Raw genomic sequence first — 20,984 nt, forward strand, 5'->3', positions numbered from 1 at the left:
TGCAAATTTACTGAGTAATATAGTTTTACAATAATTGAAAGGATGCATATATTATTATAGACGCGTTTGTTTAATAATTGCATGGTGCAAAGTGTAAAAGAGGAAGCATGTTACGTTAATCACGAAATGAGAGTTTTACCATTATTGAAAATCAAGTGGAACCAGAAAGCAATGGTCAGTCGAGCTGGGTGTCCGCCCCCGGTGGTCCAACGTTCACTTTTAATTTATTTTAATTTAATAAATACGGTGATTGCCACAATAAAAACGCAGGAGGCTTCTTTTATGTAAAAATGATTAAACTTTTCAAAGAAAATATTCACCTGAAAAAACGTCAGATTCGAATGTCGGACGGACGGCCCTGGTAAAAAGTAAAAAACGTGTTGTTCACCTGAAAATGATTTTTGTTGCGCAGCACATGCTTGCAGCATTTCCCAGAGGTCTCTAGACCAGCCTGCCTCTCGAAAGTTAAAGAATGTTTTCTCTTAAAATGACGCACTAATGAGGAAGCCGCTGTACATTCAGTACAAATCTCTTTGGAGTCTATGCAGAGATGAACGAAGATGTCAAGTTTAACTTAAGAGGCGGCGATGACAGGTTGATTATTGCTGGAGGTGCAGAAAGCCTACAACCACCTCTTAACAGGACAACAGAAATCTGCAAAGAATATGAACTGAAACTGAAGAAAACCAGACAAATGTTTATTGGGAAACACCGACCTTTTATTCCAAACTTCTATCTAGGCAAAATGTTTGATAGAGGAAGCCAAATCATCACTTCTTCGACTTAAACGAGTGTTAATTTTCCAAAGAAACTTCTACAGGCTACCGTAATACTATTTACAATAAATCTCTTGGATTCTCTTGCGTCGTTTGTACTAAAAGTGTAGTGAGTCATAATTTGAACCTGAAACTACGTTAGAATCGAAATTGCTTGGGGGTTGTCTATTTACTATATTTATAAATGAAGATTAAAGAGAATATGGAAGAGGATGTACTTTATGGTTGGAGAATCAACAAGTCAATCTACAGGTTTCCTATTTAGTCGTCAATGAAGTGCCGGTGGCCGACATGATGTGCAACGGGCGATAGTAAGAAAAAAAATAAACGAACAAAATGTCAAAAATTGATCTTTATTCATATTAAAAACGAAATCAGCATGTTAAATGTTGCAGAAAAATTAGGGCAGTACACTACATCTCATGTTAGCCCCGTACACATCCGCTTTCTGTACGATAATTTATCAAAAAGGTATGGAATTTTCTGTTTTTTAAAGAGTTTTCCTATTTAATTTTTATTTTTTTTATTTACCTATAAAAAAACGATAAAAACATATTTTCCTGATTTGTATGGTAACTATGAAGGGGATTTTGGCAAAAAAGATAGATATATTTTGCGTAAATTTAATTAGTAACTCATACTTGTACAAATTAACATCTAGTTTAACAAGACATTAATATAATAAACCGAGAGCATGATGAGTCACCATCATATTTGATTGTATATTGTATCGGGCGTTTAGTCTGAATTTAATTATTCGTTTGTTATAAATGTAAAGCAATAGTCCATCAATAATTTAATACGATGTTCTGTTCTACAAAATTACTATAATCCAACAAAGTGCAAAATAATTGTGCATTTCACAGAATTAAAAAATCCGTCATTACTATCTTGGAATCCTAACCAGTTACCCAGTTAGTTTTGGGTTAAGGACATTTTAATAACTATAACTTTTGCTTTATGATTATTTTCGTTTGAAATTGCGTCGAAGATTGATCACAAGAGTTAAATTTATTTAAAAAATTGGTAATTTTTATAAATAAAAAAAAATAACTTTATGGTTAATTAAATATAGGTTCTATTGTGTCATATTACATTTATATACAATTCGCGATTCAAAATTCAGAGAAGCCCATTTTAACATTTTTAAACTAAGATTTTCAAAAGGCTCACCCAACTTTTACCTTTTTGATTTTGGCACTATCAATTCTTATTAGTTCAATTTCACTTTTTTGTTGTTTGTTGTTCATGCGCGATAGGTGGAACAAATAATTTGCAAATTTATGTATAAGAAATTTCCAAAGATTGATTCTGAATATTTTTTGCAATAAAATATCCCTAACATATCTTTTTCGAAATATTGACGTTCAAAAGCAAATAAACATTTTCTTCTTCTTCAACGAAAAATTTTATTGCTCCTCACGAGATCGTAGTATATAAAAAAATAGTTTCTCGTCTCGTTGCCTATTTATTTTCAATTGCAAATACAAACCTTTGAATTGGTTAAAAATGGTAGGGCAACTGAAGATATAAGTATAGAACTTTCTGAGACTATTCAGTGATCAGGGTTAGTCAGAGATCTGTTGTTAACAAATCGCAATATTAATTGCAATTAACTGCTGATTTAAAAATAAGCAGCTCTATTTTAAATCATTTTGTTCCTATCATTACGAACGTACACTAGCCTCATTAAATCAAAATTTCTTCGCTACGTTCACTAATAATCCAAAATATATGCTCCCCAATCTTCTTTGATCATATCTGAAGCCTTTTCGCCTACCATCATGGCCGGAGCACTGGTGTGTGCCGATATAGTAACCGGAATAACGCTTGTATCTGCCACCCTTAACCCTTTTAGGCCGCGTACTCGTAACCTCTGGTCTACTACAGAGTTCGAGCCATTTCCCATTCGGCAGGTGCCGATTTGATGGTGCAGAGTCACGCCTAGGTGTCGAACGGCGCATTCCCAATATTGATCAGTGTCGAAAATAAAGTTTTCGCACCCGGGCACGGGTTTGTCGTATATTTTGGCCCCATATTGTTGAAATGCCTCGCTCTCCATGAGTTTTTGAGTTAATCTGATGCCTTTTAATAATACCTCCAGGTCATGTCCCTCTTGGTCGGTTAAATAGTTACCGAAACTTTTGGGAGGTTCATAGGCATCGCTGGAGGCCAATTTCAGCTCCCCATTAGATCTAGGATGCAACAACACTGGCAAAATTGACACGCACGGTATTTTTTCTAAGTGTTCGAAGTAATTCTCGTAAAACGCTTCAGTTATTCTTAGACCGCGCCTGGAAACCGTTCCTCTGTCAAATTGAAGCGTCCCAATCCCTGCCAAAAGTAGCTCGATGTCCGGATAGCTGGTGTTTTTGGTACTGATGTACGCTATGGCTTCGATGCCTCCCAAACTAGCCAGAAAGCCGGTGCCTCTGAACATCCACTCGAAGATGGTAGTTGGTTCGAACATTTTTTGCCTGGGCTCTATATGTCGATTGATAGTGAATACGAGCCCCATGAACCCTAAATGGTCGTACAGTTGCTTGCCTACTGGAAGATCTTGGACAGGCTCAATTCCCAATTCTAAAAGATGATGTAGGGGTCCTATTCCAGACAGCATTAGAAGCTGCGGCGAGTTTAACACTCCAGCCGATACGATAATTTCTTTAGAAGCGTTTACAAAGTATTGACCTTTCCCTCTGGAGAATTCCACACCATAGGCTTCTCTGGTTAGAGGGTTTATATTAATTGTGGTAACCGTCGCTCCGGTTACTATCTTCAGATTAGGCCTTTGGGACGCTGGTCCTAAAAATGCCGCAGAAGCGCTGTGTCGTCGACCGAATTTGATATTGGCCTGCATTCTGGAAAAACCGACGACTGAGTCGGTATTGTAGTCCACTTGCTTATAGCCTAGCTCCCGACCTGAGGGTGACAATTGAGGAAAAGTTTCGATTTTTTTTATTTATTATACCTGCTGCTATGAAGGCGTCTGTAAGTTCGCTGCTATACGAGTCTTCTACGTTGAGATAGCCGCCCCGGCTGTGGAAATTTGTATAACACCCCTTGCCAAGGTTGCAGTTTTCCGATTTGAGAAAGTAAGGCAGAACTTCTTGGTAGCCCCAGCCGGGATTTTCTGGAGCCAAATTTTGAGAATTTATACGGGATATATAATATATTTAATTAACTGATCAGATTTCCTCCGTAAAATAAATGCCCGAGTTTCAAGAAATAATTTTAATTCTAAAGAACAGCCATTATGTGTAGCTGTCCCCCTATATACCACGCTTGCTGAGTTCAATTCTGTAGGAATAAATATAGATTTATTACATTTTTAAATCTCATTAAAATATATAATAATTATAATAATAATAAATAGCCGTTATTAAAAAAAAAAAACAACAATATTTTACAAAAAGAATATCAAGTGATGTTATTTGGTTGGTGTTTGTCGAGGTGAAGTTAAGTTATTATTATCTTTTTAAGTTGTAAATCAGTTTGTACTTTACTCTGTAATCAGGGTTTACCTACAGACTTGTGTATTTAATAAATAAATAAAATACTGACGTATAGGATGGATTATTGATCACCCCTGCAATTTTTTAGTATTAGAATTAAGTATATTTTTATAGCAATTAAAAAAAAAGGTTTCTTTAACCAAAAAATTTATTTTTATTATTTTTTAAATGTTTTCCTCATTTATAGGTATTGAATGAATTATTGGGGTTTAAAATATAGTTTTCATTATTTGTAATGGTATTAAAATTTGCATAGTGTTGTATTAAATAAATGTCAGGTTTTCTTCTAATATTTTCAACGCCAACTATAATAATTTACAAAATGTCTTTTTGTAATTGGACACCGTGGCCATTATTTATCAATAATTATAAAAATAGACTATATTTCGTACAATTGAGTAAAAAATCAGCTCTGTAGATAAAAAAAAAAGTTATAGGCATAGTCAATCAATAACCATGTACCTTTTTCCCATTTGTCGTAGTCATTGGGATGTCCCCTGGTGTAAATCATGTAGTTCAGTACTGTTGTCCCACCCAATGCCTTTCCTCTAGGCCAAGCGCACTTTTGTTCTTCCATAGCTAAACAGAAGTCCTCTTGTTTCTCCATGGTGTAGTTCCAGTTGTAGTGGGTCACCTGTAATCAAAGTCAGTTTTTTTTCTGCTTTAAACAGCTCATAATGTCAGCCTTGTAAAACTCTTTATTCGAAAACCACTGTCTTCACTACTCTTTTTTGTTTTACAATATACAAAATCCAAAAACAACATAATAATAATAATAATTATTATTATAATTATAATAAAAATCAATTTCGATCTACCAAGTCTAAAACACAAGTCAATTCAGCAAAAGTACATCCAAGTTAATTTTGCATTAAACAAGATAGCAAGTAAGAATAAAGTGACGCTGTCATGGATATCAGGGCGCGAAGGCCAACAAGGTAACGACGGTAAAGAGACATGCCGGAACCAAAACAGGTCAAGGAATCAACAGAAGACCTACTCTCCTACAAGAGAAGGGTGGTAAAAATAAGGGTTGGTCTGCTGACGTCCCACTGGGAGTGAAAAAAAAACACAAATTCTGCTAAAAAGACAGCAAAGGGGAAGCAAACAGTCATACACGGGCTATATCAATGCGGTCAACGTAACCAAATCAGATGCAACGAGCTTCACCAAGGAGCCTCTATAGAAGCTGTAAAGTCTAATCAGAGAGACGGACGTAGATAAAGCTCTATAGCTCTGGAGAGAGTTACAAAAGATCCCTTGGGCCGTAGCGACGGACAGGTCAAGTACTAGCACTCCCGATTTGAATTTTGAACCTTACCTGATATAAAGGTGCCATTATAGGCACTTGATTCATAAAGTGGACTCGCTCGCCAGCTTCTAGAAGTAGAATATTCCAGTCCGGTACTTCCGATAGTCTACTTGCTATCACAGAACCTGAAGATCCCGACCCGATGACTATGAAATCGTATTCACTGTCTAAGAAAAATATCACCATATTAAAATGGTTAGGAATTTACATATTTAGATATTTGTTACCTATATCGATATCTTGGCCTATCCTGTTAAAAAATAACCCAGCTTGAACGTTGTTGGAGAATAAAAACAACCAATATAGAGCCAGCATGTTAATCGCTAAAGTCCAGAAAATAAGTTCTGTCAATCGATCAACTCAGAATTGGAAAACGAAATATTACTTACCCTGTTATCCGTTCATTAACACTTCGCGCACATTAAGAGACTAATCTACCACGGAATTTTCTTTCGGGATTATAGAAATTAATTATTAATTTAAATAGGGAAAGCGATGCATCATTGGTGAAATAATTTTAACCGGCCCAATTATCGTCAATTTTCGATGGAATTGATATCTTCCTGATCCTACTTGCAACCTAAACAAATATTTCTCCCATACGTTCGGTTCGGTTGCCCCTGATACCAGCACCTATAAAAGTTACAATAATAATAATAATAATAATAACAATAACAATAATAATATCAATAATAATAATCAAATCAAAATAAATGTTAACATAACGTACATAACATAATAACACATATGTTAATGAACAAACTGTTCAGCACTGAAGCAATATGTATTGCTTGTTAGTGCTTGTTCTTACTTAATATAACGACAAGAGGCCATTTTTACTACCTAGAATACACTTAGAGTTGAGTCTATACTAGCCACAGTCGAGATAAAGTCGCAATAACAGTTTCTTAGAATATTTAAGTAAGCTTTGAGATGAGAAAATCTCGTAACTAGAAATCTTGTTCTAATAACCAAATGTTTAATATGTTTGTCCCACCTTAGATTTTTGGCAGAACCAGTCTTTAGAATTTCATGGATTGTTTGGTGGATTCAAAGTGTGGTAGAGTATTAGAGTATGATGCAAAAGGAATAAATTTTGTCGTAGTGTTGTTCAGTCAGTTTAATATACTTAAACCATTTGCTGATAATGTTAAAATCTTGCTCTATCATTCGCTTAAGTTGATCCCAGTTTTCTGGGGTGTAAAATATGGCGGTGTCATCTGCAAAACTGCAATATCTAAGACATCGTTTATATAGATTGTGAACAGTATTGGACCCAATATCGTTCCTTGTGGAACACCGCATGTGGCAGTTTTTGTTTTGCTTTTAACCCATGTTATCCCAAGCATAAAAAAAAATAGAAAAATACATTTTTGCTCTGAAATTATTTATTTTGTTGTACTTAAGAATACATTATATGTGTCAAAAAAAAACTCGAAACATACAAAAAAATACTGGTCCTTAAACGAACCACATAAGATGTAACATATAATTTATACATAACTGTACAAAAGAAAGTTCAAATTCGACAGAAAATAACTAAAAATAGAATGTTTCCCAAATAGAACCCGATTTGATACAAAAAAACGGGTAATATTTTATGGTGCAAAGCACGAAATATGTAAAAGCACATTACACTTATTATAAACGTAAATTGTGTGGCTGTGGCAGATTCTACCTCTTCTTCGGGCTTTATTAGCATGAGGTGATCTTGATTATCATAACGCACTTCATCTATGGCAGGTGCAAGATTTCTTTGAGTAGTTATTTTATCAGTTTTTAAAAGTCGCAAAGCAATGTAAGATTTAAAATCTACCTGGGAAATCTTTTGTTCCTTGACAATATTATACAATTTCCATGCATTCACTATTAAACTATCCAGTGAATTACAAAATAAAGGCCACCACCATTTTTTTCCAAATACTCGGCACCTGTAATTGTTGTCATGTAAATGTACCCCACCCATATATCTATTGTATTGGGCAATTACATACGGTTGAGGCATATTTATATCTTTCCGTTCTTTTCTATTATACCGTTTTACATTTTCGACAGGATCTACGCTAGAAACATTACTTGCCACAGTTACAACTGAATTGTCGTGCCAACGGACAATATAATTTTTTGATTCAGATTCATATGCCGAAATATAGGATCTGCGGTCTTGTTTCCAAATGATTTACAATTTTCCATTGGACATTTATTTGTTCTATTTTCCCGGATAGTACCGGTGGCAAAATAACCATTAGTTTTTAAATGTCCAAATAGTCTGAATGATGGAAAAAAAAATGTCAGAAAAAATTTGGTGATTTACTAGCGTATCTACAACAGAAAGTAGACTCATGACAACGTCACCGCCAAGACCACCATATGGAAGTGAATAAAATAGGTACCAATCAGATGAACAAAGGCACCAAAGCTTGAAGCCAAAACGAACTGGCTTATAAATATTTTGCAGGAATGGCGGCCAAAGTAAGGTACCGAAAATATGCCAAACTGAAATTTTTTTTATTTATTACATCAATGAATTAATGAATTATCAATTGGAATCTATTGCGGCTCATACATTTTTCAATAAGATCAATTCTTTTGTCTTCATCAGTAGACCAATAATGCTAAATATGTGGCAATGAATGATAACCCGAGAACAATAAAATGCCTACAAACTTTAAAAATTCATTTTTTGACAACGAGAATTCATGTCTTGAGCATATTTTACCAAAAAATTTAAAATCAAATCAATCACTTCGTCATCAAAAAACATGTCAAGCGAAGTTTTTCCACAAAGCCTATTTTTTAGTTCCTCGCATGATCTAAATTCATCGGATATAGGTGTGTGGATATACTCATTCTGACCTTTCTTCCATTTTACAGCAGAAGCAAGCCGGTCGCTTGTAGAAAGCATACGTCTTCTATTGAATTCCAGGGTTTCATCATCTGATGAGTCCCATTCAGGTTCAGTAGTTGATGAATTATAGGACAGCTATATCATTCGGTGTATGTAACTCGAAAGTTGCAACTATATCTGTTGGTTCCCCAAACTCTTGTAGATTTATGTTATTGTCCATATCTTCTTCGTCAGTCAAGGTATCCACGTCGGGTGGGATATAGACCGCGTTAATATGTTCTGTAAATATTTTTTCACGTTATTTTTAGCATAAATTTATAAGGAATGGAATGCTACAGCATATGAGAATACGTAAATCCAAATAATACTTACGACTTTAATTGTTATTGTCATCACCCATCACAATCTCCTCCATAGCCGCCTCTAATTCCTTTTGAGTCAAATACCTCGAAAATGCCATATTTTATGAACTGTAACGTTCACTGCGCAAGGAACAAACTAATGCTAAAGAACACGCTAATTGTTGGATGTTTGTTCTACATGCGCTGACTTGTCTAGAATTGCAATAACATAGTTTTGTTTCACAGATAAAAGCAGTGACGCATTCACGCACCAGTAAATATTTTCAAAAAATAAAACATAATCAATATAGTATTTCCAATGGATGTTTTCTGCGAAGTAATGTACATGCTATAGACTTAACAAAAATGGCAATACAAATCCAAAATATTTTTTTTTTACTATTTTGGATTTACTTGAAAATGTGGTGCAAATTTATGTACCGCTTTTGTTAACTTTTGAAGTCATATATAAGATCTTTGCTTTACACATAAATTAGCGATTTCTACTTTTTTATGTCCTTTAGTAGTGATAATTAGTTGGGTTCCGTATAGGGTATAGGTATTTCATAACTTTTTCATAAAAAGAACTAAGAACTGCCCATTGAGTAGATGTGTAAGTTGACAAGGAATATTTGAAAAAATAATCAATTTCGTTTTAGACACACATTTCCAACCGTTGAATTTTAGGTTTAGGTTGAGGAAGATATAGAAATAGGGGAATTTGTCTTTATTGGATAATAAATTTTATAAATTGTTTATTAAACGTTTTATTCTATATAAAAACACGAGAGTGTAAATTCCGGCGCTACTGAAATTAATTTGGGTGTTCCATGAGGACAATTGTGGTCCCCTGAAATTCTCGTTTTTTATATATACTCGATATTTAGAATAGAACATCATAACCAGAATGCCAGTAACAATTTTGTCTAAAGCAACTTTTGGATTGTTTTTTTTTTTCACTGCATTAGAGAAACTTAAGCCAATTACTACAATTACATAATGCAATTACTTCATATTTTGCAATTTCACAACACAGTTGAGATTAACGTGAAAACAACTCCAAAATAAATACGAAAAGCCATATACTATTAGGTATGACAATAGATTTGAACTGGAAATTTCATTGTGAAAATGTTATTGCCAAAATAAACTAGTATACCCATTAATTATATTGACATTTAAAAAGTATTCTTGCTAAATGCACATTTTGACTATCTGTCTTATACATTTTTGAGTTTAGGTCTGTAGAAGCAAAAGTATTCTTCAACTAAACCAAAATGTGCATGATATTGACAATTAGATCTAACTTTATCATCCTTTTTTACTCCCTACTTTAAAATACCGGGATTATGTGCTGATGAAGCTTGCGGAAGTTGTCAGTTTAGAAGTTTAGCTTCATTATTTATTTGTTAAAATAAATAAGAACTAAGTTCAGATTTTCACGAAATATTTTGACATGACAATTGTAAACAGTAAACTCTATATATCCGAAACCTAATACACAACACGAACAAGTTAAAACAATTACATACATAGGAGAACCTAGTGAAAAAGTTTCAAAACATTTGTCAAAATGTAGTTTAAAAATAGCTTTCAGAACTAACAACACAATAGGAAAATATTTAAAAAACAATAAATCGAAATGTCCAAAATTCCAAAAATCTTGTCCTAAAATGTATATTGGACAAACAGGTAGATCCTTCAAGAAACGCATTAACGAACATAAAAGAGCGTTTAAAAACAATAGTCTAGATTCTAATTATGCTACACACTTACACATTTTTGACGACAATTTTGATATATTACATACAGCTACAAAAAGTAGAAAATTAAATTTATTGGAAGCCATGGAGATTAACAAAATGAGACATTCAAATGTATTGCTTAACGATCAATTAGATTTAAATACCTCTCCTTTATTGAACTTAAATTCTCGCAACAACAATAATTAAGGTTTTGTGGTCATTTTTCGGTATATATAGTAGCAGCTAGTTTGTAAATATTACATTTGATAAAGACACGGTGTTGTCGAAACAATTGTCATGTCAAAATATATATTATTTCGTGAAAATCTGAACTTTTAGTTCTTCTTTATTTTGATAAATGGATTTTCATCAAGTAAAAGCCTCCTCAGTTCAATATTTATTTGTTGTATTTATTTATTTTATGGTATTCGTTTTATATTCGTATGACGTTTTCGATATGCAGGAAAACATGTCAACGGAAATGAAAAAATATTATTATTATTTCATAATAAAATGGGGGGGGAGGATATATATGTTCGTAATAAATAAATGCGAATTTGTATTTATTGTAATTATTTCTGGCATTATTACAAATGGGAAATCCGTTAATAACATTTCTTAGTTGATTCTTCTTCTGTACTTCCAAGGTAAAAATATATACAGGGTGTTTCAGACTTGGCGAATCAAAGTCTGCCTGTCTTGTTTCCATGATACGGAACCGAATTCACCAACTTTTAAAGTCATATTTAGCTGAATAATACACTTTTTTAAGTAAAACATAGAAACGGTATTTGCGTGTGACAGTCAAAAAATAATATTTGGAAAATCGGGCAGGTATTTCGGTAATTTCTAACTACAAACGACTAACCTTCTACATATATGCTATATTTATTTGTAACAAGATAGTTGTTTGTAATTCAGTTGGTTTCGCCGTTCCCTACTTTTATCGTTGTAGCATGAGGACCTTTTGTAAGTCCTTTTGATGATTTTTGCCGCCTTTTCGGCTAGCATGACTACCGTCGCCTCCACGTGTCCGGACATTGTCACCGGAATCACACTCGCGTCGACAATTCTCACGTTTTTCAGCCCCCGTATTCTAAATCCGCAATCGACAACCGAGGATGTGTCTGATCTGGCACCCATTTTGTTTCCCCCCATGTAATCGCCGAACGATACTACCAGTTTTGTCAACGCCTTCTCCCAGTATTCTCTCGACTTATAGGGCAAGTTGTCGCAAATGGGTGCTGGGTAAAGGACTGGTCTAATCTAAAAAAAAGTAAAATCAAAAGTCAACAAACCCGGTGAGTGGCGTTGTAATCCAAAAAAAATCTATAAAGTCCTATAAATTAACAGAAAATTGGCAGCTAATGAAAAAAGCTCTGTGAAGTGGCGGGGGATAGTTTTGTTTCGTAAACAATGCCTGACTTAACTGTTGTTGCAACTTTAGATAACATGATTCTTGAGAAAAACAACTTATTCAAAAACTTTTCTAGAATGTCAATGAGAATAGCCAAAAATCGGTTATTCACCTGCAACGCTTATGTGTTGTCATATAAGTTTTGATTTTGTGTTAATTAGAATTAAATTGTGTATAGATAAAATTTTGAAGATTAATAATTGAATTAATAATAAATGAATAGATTAATAATTAATGAATTAATAAATTAATTAATTAATTGAAGATTTATTTTTTTTTATCAAGGAATCAAAAATGAAACAATTTTGTTCCTTTCATTTTTTTGCGTTTAGTTTCTTCTTCAATATAAAAATTAGAAAATGTTGCCTTGAATGTTCCTAGACTGACTACAAAACTTAAAAAATGTTTTTAATACAACTGGGCGTGCTTTTTTGCGATGACAAGCGATTTATTGTAATTGAAATGAAATTATTTATTTCGGAGTGTTCATTATTTAATAAAAAAAAAACATAAAATAAAAGAACCAAACACTGCGATATTTTTATCCAACACTGTAAAATCGAAAACTGCTACTTTATCGTGTCCCTCTATCACTTTGGTTGGTTTCCTTGTACCTATCGGTTGAAGTTTTTCCGTAAAATTCGTTATTATAATTCATTAGAAAAAAAAAAACATCAACTTATCGCTAGATAAAAATTTCAAGATTAATAATTGAATTGAATTGAATTGAAAGCAATCAAAAATGAAACTTTTTTGTTCCTTTCATTTTTTTGTGTCTAGTTTCGTCTTTCAGATAAAAATTAAAAATTGTTACCTTGAATGTTCCTAGACTGACTCCAAAACTTTAAAAATGATTTTCATAGCACACGGGGTATGCTTTTTTTGCGTTGACAAACGACTTTATTTATTGTATTAGTGTGAAATTATTTTTTTCAGAGTGTATCGATTCAATTTTTTCCGTAATATTCGGTATGATAATTCATTAGAAAAAAATTACAGCTATCTAATCAGCTCTGAATATAAAATAAAGTGGTTCAATACCCTGCTTAGTTAGAACTGCGCTTTTCTGCGTTTTGGCAAAGCAAAATCTAAAATTTGTTTAATTTTTGTTGCAAGCTTCCATAAATAAGCGGTTAAAGAACGTAATTCGTTAATTACTCGAAATGAAGTAAATGGATAGCTTGAAATAGCAAGTAAACTTACAATACTCAAAAAATAAGACAATAAGTTGTCCACTAAGACTACTAGAACCCTCTTGAATGCACAGTTCAATCTTTCTTTTAAAATCATAGCTCTCGCATGTTCAAATAAGTTTCTTAATTTATTTATGATATTGTTCCTTCTTCGTAGACGATAAGTTTATCTTTATTAAATCGGCTGACTTCAAATAAAAAGCAATCGTAATGGGCAAAAATATGCTATGATCTATTTAAACAAATATATTTACTTATAATTGAAAGTATTTTTTAAATGTTTTATTTTCCGATTTTATGCATTTTATCCATAAAAACATTTTTTTTTTAATGTAATATAGTAACTTTAATTCCTGTAAAGTGAGAGCCGAAGTTGAAACACGCGGTATAACAATTACAAATGATCATTAGGGCGGTGGGAAACTCAACCTTTTCGAATTCGGTGGTCCGAGTCAAATTTTCGTCGATGAATATAATGGCATCCGCGAGACGTTGCACGTCCAAGGGATGTTTTAAATAATTTGTTCTGATCTCGGGTTCGCATTTGGGGTTTTTCGATTGTAATCTGACGGTGCCGTTCGACTGCGGATGCAACAGAATCGGAAAAATATGCATGCCGAATAAGTGCTCCGCCATTTTGTAGTTTTTCTTGTAGACCTTATCGGATATGCCGACCCATGATTTCAACTTTTTATTTATTAACTTGTTTACGAGCACGAGCTCGACGTCCGGCCTATGTTTCGATTTTCCGAAGAGGAATCCGATTGATTCAACTCCTCCGGTTCGTCGGGTTTTCATGAAATCATTTACTAGATCTGGATCCACCATGTAGTTGAGGCCGGGGTAAGCTATGTGGTCTCTGATATCTGAAAAAAGCATTTATTATACAGGGTGGTCCATTTGAATTGGAAACTTCCCCATATTTTTCAGACGATCTCGAAATACCTATAACAATCATCAAAAATTTTATTCCTCGTATAAACGTTCATATTTAAGGTATATTGGTATTATTTCTTTAAAGCATATATATATATATATATATATATATATATATATATATATATATATATATATATATATATATATATATATATATATATATATATATATATATATATATGATGACACTATATTCCGGGATATCATCCGTTCGCTCGTTGAACTCCGACTGGAATCCTGCATCCGACTGGAATCCTGCAAATCTTGCATCCGACTGGAATCCTGCAGACGTTTCGCCAAAATCTCACTTGGCATCTTCAATGCTCGCGTTCCGAAAACACTTCGAACACTGGGAGGTTATCGGCGGTGCGTGCGGTATTTATACTCTGCGCCGGAGATGGTAACGGTGCTGCTTATGCGTGGGGGGAGGTGGCTCCGCCCCCTGAATTGTCGCGTTGTTAATTTCGCCCGATCGTAGTTGCGATGTTCCCGTTGGCTGCTGCGCATCGCTCTGCTGTTTGATTATCGTTCTCCACGTGTTGGATAAATGCAGAGCGTCGTCTCTCGTATTGAGGTGTCCGGACTTTTCTATTTCGATGGCCTCTCGTATAATCCTAGTCCTAAAATCAGGAATATTAGCTATTTGTTTGCAAGTGCCGAAATCAATTTTATGGCCTGTCTGATGTTGGTGCTGAAACAAAGCAGATGTTGTTTGTTTGTTTCTTATGGCTAAACGATGTTCCTCGAGCCTGGCTGAAATCCTTCTGTTGGTCTGTCCCACATACGTCAGGCTGCACGATCCGCATGCTACACTGTATACTCCTTGGTTTTCCAGAGTAATTTTTTGTTTTGGGTTTCTTAGTATTGCTCCGATGGTATGGTCAGGTTTGTATGCCGTTGAGATGTCGTTTTTCCGTAATATTCGGCCGATTTTGTCAGTAACCCCCTTGATGTATGGCAGGACAGCGATCGATCTTCGTTGGGTCTCGTCCTGCACTCTCTGCTGCGGCTGTTGTTGTTTACTGATTGCCTTGCTGATGGTGCGCCTTTGGTATCCGTTTTGTCGAAGACAGGTACTAATTTTCTTCAGTTCTTTATCTCTGTTCCTCTCGTTTGTGAGCCTGAAGGACCGAGCAATTAATGTATTTGCCACTGCCTGTATCTGTGATGGGTGGTGATGAGATTTAGCGTTCAGATATCTATTAGTGTGTGTTGGTTTTCTATAGACAGTGTGTTCCAAGTGTCCATCTTCGGTCCTTGTGATGAGCACATCTAAAAAGGGCAGACTGTTATCCTCTTCAAGTTCTATTGTAAATTGAATCCTTGGGTGAATGGAATTCAGATGATCTAGGAATTTCAAAAGCTCCTCCTTGCCAAAAGGCCATACAACAAATACGTCATCAACGTATCTTGTCCATAGTTTTGGCTTCAGATTTGCCTTCTCTATTGCTTTCTTTTCGAAGTAAATCATGAAGAGGTTGGCAATCACAGGTGAGAGAGATGATCCCATTGCTGCTCCATCTATTTGTCGGTAAATTTTCCCGTTGTGCATAAAGTAAGCGTTTTTCAGGCAATGTCTTGACAGATCCATTATGTATGGCGGAAGATCTTCGTTTTCTTCTATAAGCAAGAGTGCCTCTTCTACTGGAATACTCGGGTAGAGGGATTTGACATCGAAACTTGCCATAATGTCGTCCTTGTCCATCCTGAGAGAACCTAAAATCTGAGTGAAATGTTCTGAGTTTTTAACATAGGAATCTGCCTTTTCCACTATAGGCTGAAGTGCACTGGCCAGATGTTTTTCCAGCTTGCATAATGGTGAGTTAAAGGCGCTTACGATTGGACGCAGGGGAACCCCGTCCTTATGGATCTTTGGGAGCCCGTAGAATTTTGGGCAACGACTCGATTTTTCCCTCGGAATAAGTTTCTTCTTTGTATCCTCGTTTATTGATGAATCGAGAATTTTGGACTTAGTTGTTTTTTCCAAATATGTCGTGGGATCTCTGGTGACTAGTTTGTATATTGGGTCGTTCAAAATATCCTCCAATTTTGCATTATAATCCGACGTATTCATGACGACAGTGGCATTTCCTTTGTCTGCTGGCATTATTAGAATGTTTTCGTTTTTGTTTAGATTCCTTAAGGCTTGCATTTCTTCTCTGCTTAAGTTTGGTTGCGGTGGTTTTGACTGTCTTAAGACTCTGGCGACATCTTGCCTAATTAACTCCGCATCTTGTTCGTCTATGGTGGAAAGACTTGCTTCGACGTTGGAAACGATCTCTTCGACGGGTACTCTTTTTGGAGCTATTGCGTAGTTAAATCCTTTATTCAGTACGCTGACTTCTGTATCGGAAAGATGGTATGCTGAAATATTATGAACTGTACTGCTTCGGTTTGTATTTGGCACTTGTCCTGATTTTTTGGAATTTGACTGAAGGATTTCTAATTTCTTCCACAGTTTTTTTGACGTGATGTCCTTGTCTTTCTCAGTGCGCCATGATGTTAATAATTCTATGCGGTCCCACAGCAACTGATGGATCTTGTTGCTCAGTTTCAGGTGGAGTCTGAAAAGTTGTAGCTCAGTCTCACTAATTTCGTACCGGGTCCGCCTGATCTGGTCTTGGAGTAGGGCCTTGCTAGCTTTGTCCAGGATAGCTTGTGTCTTTCTGGTGCGTGTGTGATAAGACAACCTTGTAAATGTTGGCAGCAAGTTCTGGTTGCGGCAGCTTTTAAGAAAATTCAAGTTGCACAGCGAAATAACCCTCTTTTGTCTTAGTTTTTCATAACACTTGGTGGCTGTAAAGATCTCCTTCCCGTAAAGGTGTATGATATTCTCACGTATTGATTCACGGATGGAAAAATGTGATGACACTATATTCCGGGATATCATCCGTTCGCTCGTTGAACTCCGACTGGAATCCTGCATCCGACTGGAATCCTGCAAATCTTGCATCCGACTGGAATCCTGCAGACGTTTCGCCAAAATCTCACTTGGCATCTTCAATGCTCGCGTTCCGAAAACACTTCGAACACTGGGAGGTTATCGGCGGTGCGTGCGGTATTTATACTCTGCGCCGGAGATGGTAACGGTGCTGCTTATGCGTGGGGGGAAGTGGCTCCGCCCCCTGAATTGTCGCGTTGTTAATTTCGCCCGATCGTAGTTGCGATGTTCCCGTTGGCTGCTGCGCATCGCTCTGCTGTTTGATTATCGTTCTCCACGTGTTGGATAAATGCAGAGCGTCGTCTCTCGTATTGAGGTGTCCGGACTTTTCTATTTCGATGGCCTCTCGTATAATCCTAGTCCTAAAATCAGGAATATTAGCTATTTGTTTGCAAGTGCCGAAATCAATTTTATGGCCTGTCTGATGTTGGTGCTGAAACAAAGCAGATGTTGTTTGTTTGTTTCTTATGGCTAAACGATGTTCCTCGAGCCTGGCTGAAATCCTTCTGTTGGTCTGTCCCACATACGTCAGGCTGCACGATCCGCATGCTACACTGTATACTCCTTGGTTTTCCAGAGTAATTTTTTGTTTTGGGTTTCTTAGTATTGCTCCGATGGTATGGTCAGGTTTGTATGCCGTTGAGATGTCGTTTTTCCGTAATATTCGGCCGATTTTGTCAGTAACCCCTTAATTGCTCGGTCCTTCAGGCTCACAAACGAGAGGAACAGAGATAAAGAACTGAAGAAAATTAGTACCTGTCTTCGACAAAACGGATACCAAAGGCGCACCATCAGCAAGGCAATCAGTAAACAACAACAGCCGCAGCAGAGAGTGCAGGACGAGACCCAACGAAGATCGATCGCTGTCCTGCCATACATCAAGGGGGTTACTGACAAAATCGGCCGAATATTACGGAAAAACGACATCTCAACGGCATACAAACCTGACCATACCATCGGAGCAATACTAAGAAACCCAAAACAAAAAATTACTCTGGAAAACCAAGGAGTATACAGTGTAGCATGCGGATCGTGCAGCCTGACGTATGTGGGACAGACCAACAGAAGGATTTCAGCCAGGCTCGAGGAACATCGTTTAGCCATAAGAAACAAACAAACAACATCTGCTTTGTTTCAGCACCAACATCAGACAGGCCATAAAATTGATTTCGGCACTTGCAAACAAATAGCTAATATTCCTGATTTTAGGACTAGGATTATACGAGAGGCCATCGAAATAGAAAAGTCCGGACACCTCAATACGAGAGACGACGCTCTGCATTTATCCAACACGTGGAGAACGATAATCAAACAGCAGAGCGATGCGCAGCAGCCAACGGGAACATCGCAACTACGATCGGGCGAAATTAACAACGCGACAATTCAGGGGGCGGAGCCACTTCCCCCCACGCATAAGCAGCACCGTTACCATCTCCGGCGCAGAGTATAAATACCGCACGCACCGCCGATAACCTCCCAGTGTTCGAAGTGTTTTCGGAACGCGAGCATTGAAGATGCCAAGTGAGATTTTGGCGAAACGTCTGCAGGATTCCAGTCGGATGCAAGATTTGCAGGATTCCAGTCGGATGCAGGATTCCAGTCGGAGTTCAACGAGCGAACGGATGATATCCCGGAATATAGTGTCATCATATATATATATATATATATATATATATATATATATATATATATATATATATATATATATATATATATATATATATATATATATATATATATATATATATATTTAATGGAGCCCAATCGCTGATTATTTTTTCTTTTTCTGATCATAGTATGTAATTACACTGTGTTTATGCTCCGTTTCTTAATGCGAAAGAGTCATGAATCATTATTGAACTGTAAAATTTAGTGGTCTTTGCTGAAATTTTACAGGCGTAGTATTTTATAGTGCAACACACGATAAACAGTCATAACTGCATTAATAAATACCATTACCGATCTCATCTTCTGGTAGGCAAATAAAATCGGCCCACGGTAGTTGTAAAGAAATTGAAACCCAAATTACATATATAAATATGTTCTGTTGTATTGCGTTTTGCATAATTGTAATTAGTGAAATAATAATTAGTTTTAGCTGTGCGGTCACTATCATTCATTGACAACATTATGGGCTTTACGTTGTCCCAACTTCTTTTAAAATATATAATCAAGTACATGATTACCCTCTCCAACTGCTCTCTGAGTTTATAGTGTTGGATCTAACTTTGTTTTCCATATCATTTCTATAGGACTCAAATCGCAGTGATAAGTAGTATATTATATTATAATTATCTATACTAAATATGTTGTATCATACGATTTGGTTGTTAAAACTTCAAACAGTTGTTTTTTTTGCATAAGTATCTTCAAATATCTTCCAGTACCTTCAATACCTCTTTGTTGCTGCTGATCGTTGGTATTTTTTTAGCTAAAGTGCTGCGATAAGTATCATTATTATAAACTACTACACTTACTAGAAAACACTCTAGTTCATCTGACCACTCGGAAAATGATATTTAAAACTTACAAATCCAGTTGTAGGTATTGCAAATAGTACTTTTTTTCAATAATAATATGTATTACAATTTATCTCTTTATTTACTTTATCTTAGATTATCTCAATTATCTACTCATCTCAATAATTATAATCACGCATCATTATTAATAATATATTTATTATTCCAACAAATTACCTGTAGTAACGCCGCTGCCACAACACTTTCATCAACCAAATTTGTCTTTCTATTGTAGGTAAATCAGTGTGAACCTAATTTACGAACGGTTCGAGGTGTGTAGGTCTTAAAAACTAAAACGAAAACAATCATTGCAATTTATGTGAACTTTACGGATATAACCTTTAAGTTGTCCACCCTATTTAATTTTATTATTTATTACTCTCTCGGATTAAGAAACAAGCTATAGATGAAGATGTTTTATTACGGAGGAAAATTTCATTCTATTCTACCACATCACAAAGCGGAAAAGATTCAAAATAACCTAAATACTTTGTTACAGGCTAGATTTTCCCCAAATCAGAAAATTGCTTTTAGTTAAATATCTAAGTTTAATCCAGCAGTATTAATTAACATAATTTTAACAGGTACAAATAATAGGCATATATACAACTATAAAAGGGACAGTAATTAGTTTCATCTCCTCTATATTCCAGCTCACGTCTCGTCTTTACTTCTCGTCCATCTAAACACAAATGGTGCATGCGCGAGTAAAACACTAAAAAAAAGAAAAGCATGTTTATAAGTCAGTTTTAGGCATACTATCGGTTCTCAACTAGTGTACAATTTTTGCACCTTGCACTTACCTCAAGTTCAGTCAGGTGTTCATAATAATTGGTTGTGTCAAATTTCACCGGCGACATCGAGGTTTCCAATCCAAATTGCAAACATATTTAACCTTACGCTTGGAAGCAAATTTCAATTACTACTTGCGATACGTTGTCCCGGAATCACTGGTCGTACTTTCAATATGGGGTAGCGATCGGAATCCCAATTAAATTCTTACTTATCTCAGCTACAATGTAAACAAACGAAATTAAGGTTAGAACTTTCAAAGCCAAAGCACTCTCGCGTAAAGTAAAGGAAAGCAACTTACCTATGTTGTCATGCTGCGTTGGATTGATAAAAATCATCTTTCATTCACGAAAACATTTTAATCGATCGCAAGCCAAATGTCAATCAATAACGTTCAATTCGTCCGGAAGTGACCAGAGTTGCGACCGTCTGTCATCGCCAGGGAATTTCGAATCGATTGGATGCTTTTCCTCAACCAATGAAATCTTTTTGTTGTTTTTTTTGTTATTTTCAAAATTAAAAGAAACAAGCTCGTATCGGGCTCTTTTTGATCTAGAACGCTAACGCTAACCCATCGGAGTTTCGCACCCATATTTTAAGGTTGATTCAGTTGATATCAAGTTTTGTGGATTTGAATATATTGGGT

The 20,984-nt window shown here is 35.6% G+C and overlaps 2 protein-coding genes across 2 annotated transcripts; both read right to left on the reverse strand.

Moving 5' to 3' along the window:
- Positions 1 to 2,493: 2,493 nt before the first annotated feature.
- On the reverse strand, positions 2,494 to 5,918 carry LOC132696290 (glucose dehydrogenase [FAD, quinone]-like). The gene is made up of 5 exons (XM_060661036.1): positions 5,831 to 5,918; positions 5,613 to 5,770; positions 4,754 to 4,925; positions 3,748 to 3,909; positions 2,494 to 3,698 (listed from the first exon to the last, which is right to left on the reverse strand). Exons 1-5 carry the CDS (start codon positions 5,916 to 5,918, stop codon positions 2,494 to 2,496), a joined length of 1,785 nt encoding a protein of 594 aa, XP_060517019.1.
- Positions 5,919 to 11,425: 5,507 nt separating this feature from the next.
- On the reverse strand, positions 11,426 to 20,676 carry LOC132696294 (glucose dehydrogenase [FAD, quinone]-like). The gene is made up of 3 exons (XM_060661039.1): positions 20,640 to 20,676; positions 13,577 to 14,013; positions 11,426 to 11,803 (listed from the first exon to the last, which is right to left on the reverse strand). The coding sequence occupies exons 1-3, from the start codon at positions 20,674 to 20,676 to the stop codon at positions 11,426 to 11,428; spliced, it is 852 nt and encodes a 283-aa protein (XP_060517022.1).
- Positions 20,677 to 20,984: the final 308 nt, after the last annotated feature.

Source organism: Cylas formicarius, unplaced genomic scaffold, assembly GCF_029955315.1.
Source record: "Cylas formicarius isolate icCylForm1 unplaced genomic scaffold, icCylForm1.1 PGA_scaffold_1__22_contigs__length_36826433, whole genome shotgun sequence".
Lineage (NCBI taxonomy): Eukaryota > Metazoa > Arthropoda > Insecta > Coleoptera > Brentidae > Cylas > Cylas formicarius.

Coding starts and splice junctions, on each gene's coding strand:
- LOC132696294 (XM_060661039.1), bottom strand. CDS start 20,676: ATGATTTTTATCAATCCAACGCAGCATGACAACATAG. Junction 14,014..20,639: donor AACGCAGCATGACAACATAG/GTAAGTTGCTTT, acceptor TGCTTTTTTCAG/ATATCAGAGACCACATAGCT. Junction 11,804..13,576: donor GGACCACCGAATTCGAAAAG/GTTGAGTTTCCC, acceptor ACTTTTTTTTAG/ATTAGACCAGTCCTTTACCC.
- LOC132696290 (XM_060661036.1), bottom strand. CDS start 5,918: ATGCTGGCTCTATATTGGTTGTTTTTATTCTCCAACAACGTTCAAGCT. Junction 5,771..5,830: donor AGGCCAAGATATCGATATAG/GTAACAAATATC, acceptor TATTTTTCTTAG/ACAGTGAATACGATTTCATA. Junction 4,926..5,612: donor TAATGGCACCTTTATATCAG/GTAAGGTTCAAA, acceptor CTTTGATTACAG/GTGACCCACTACAACTGGAA.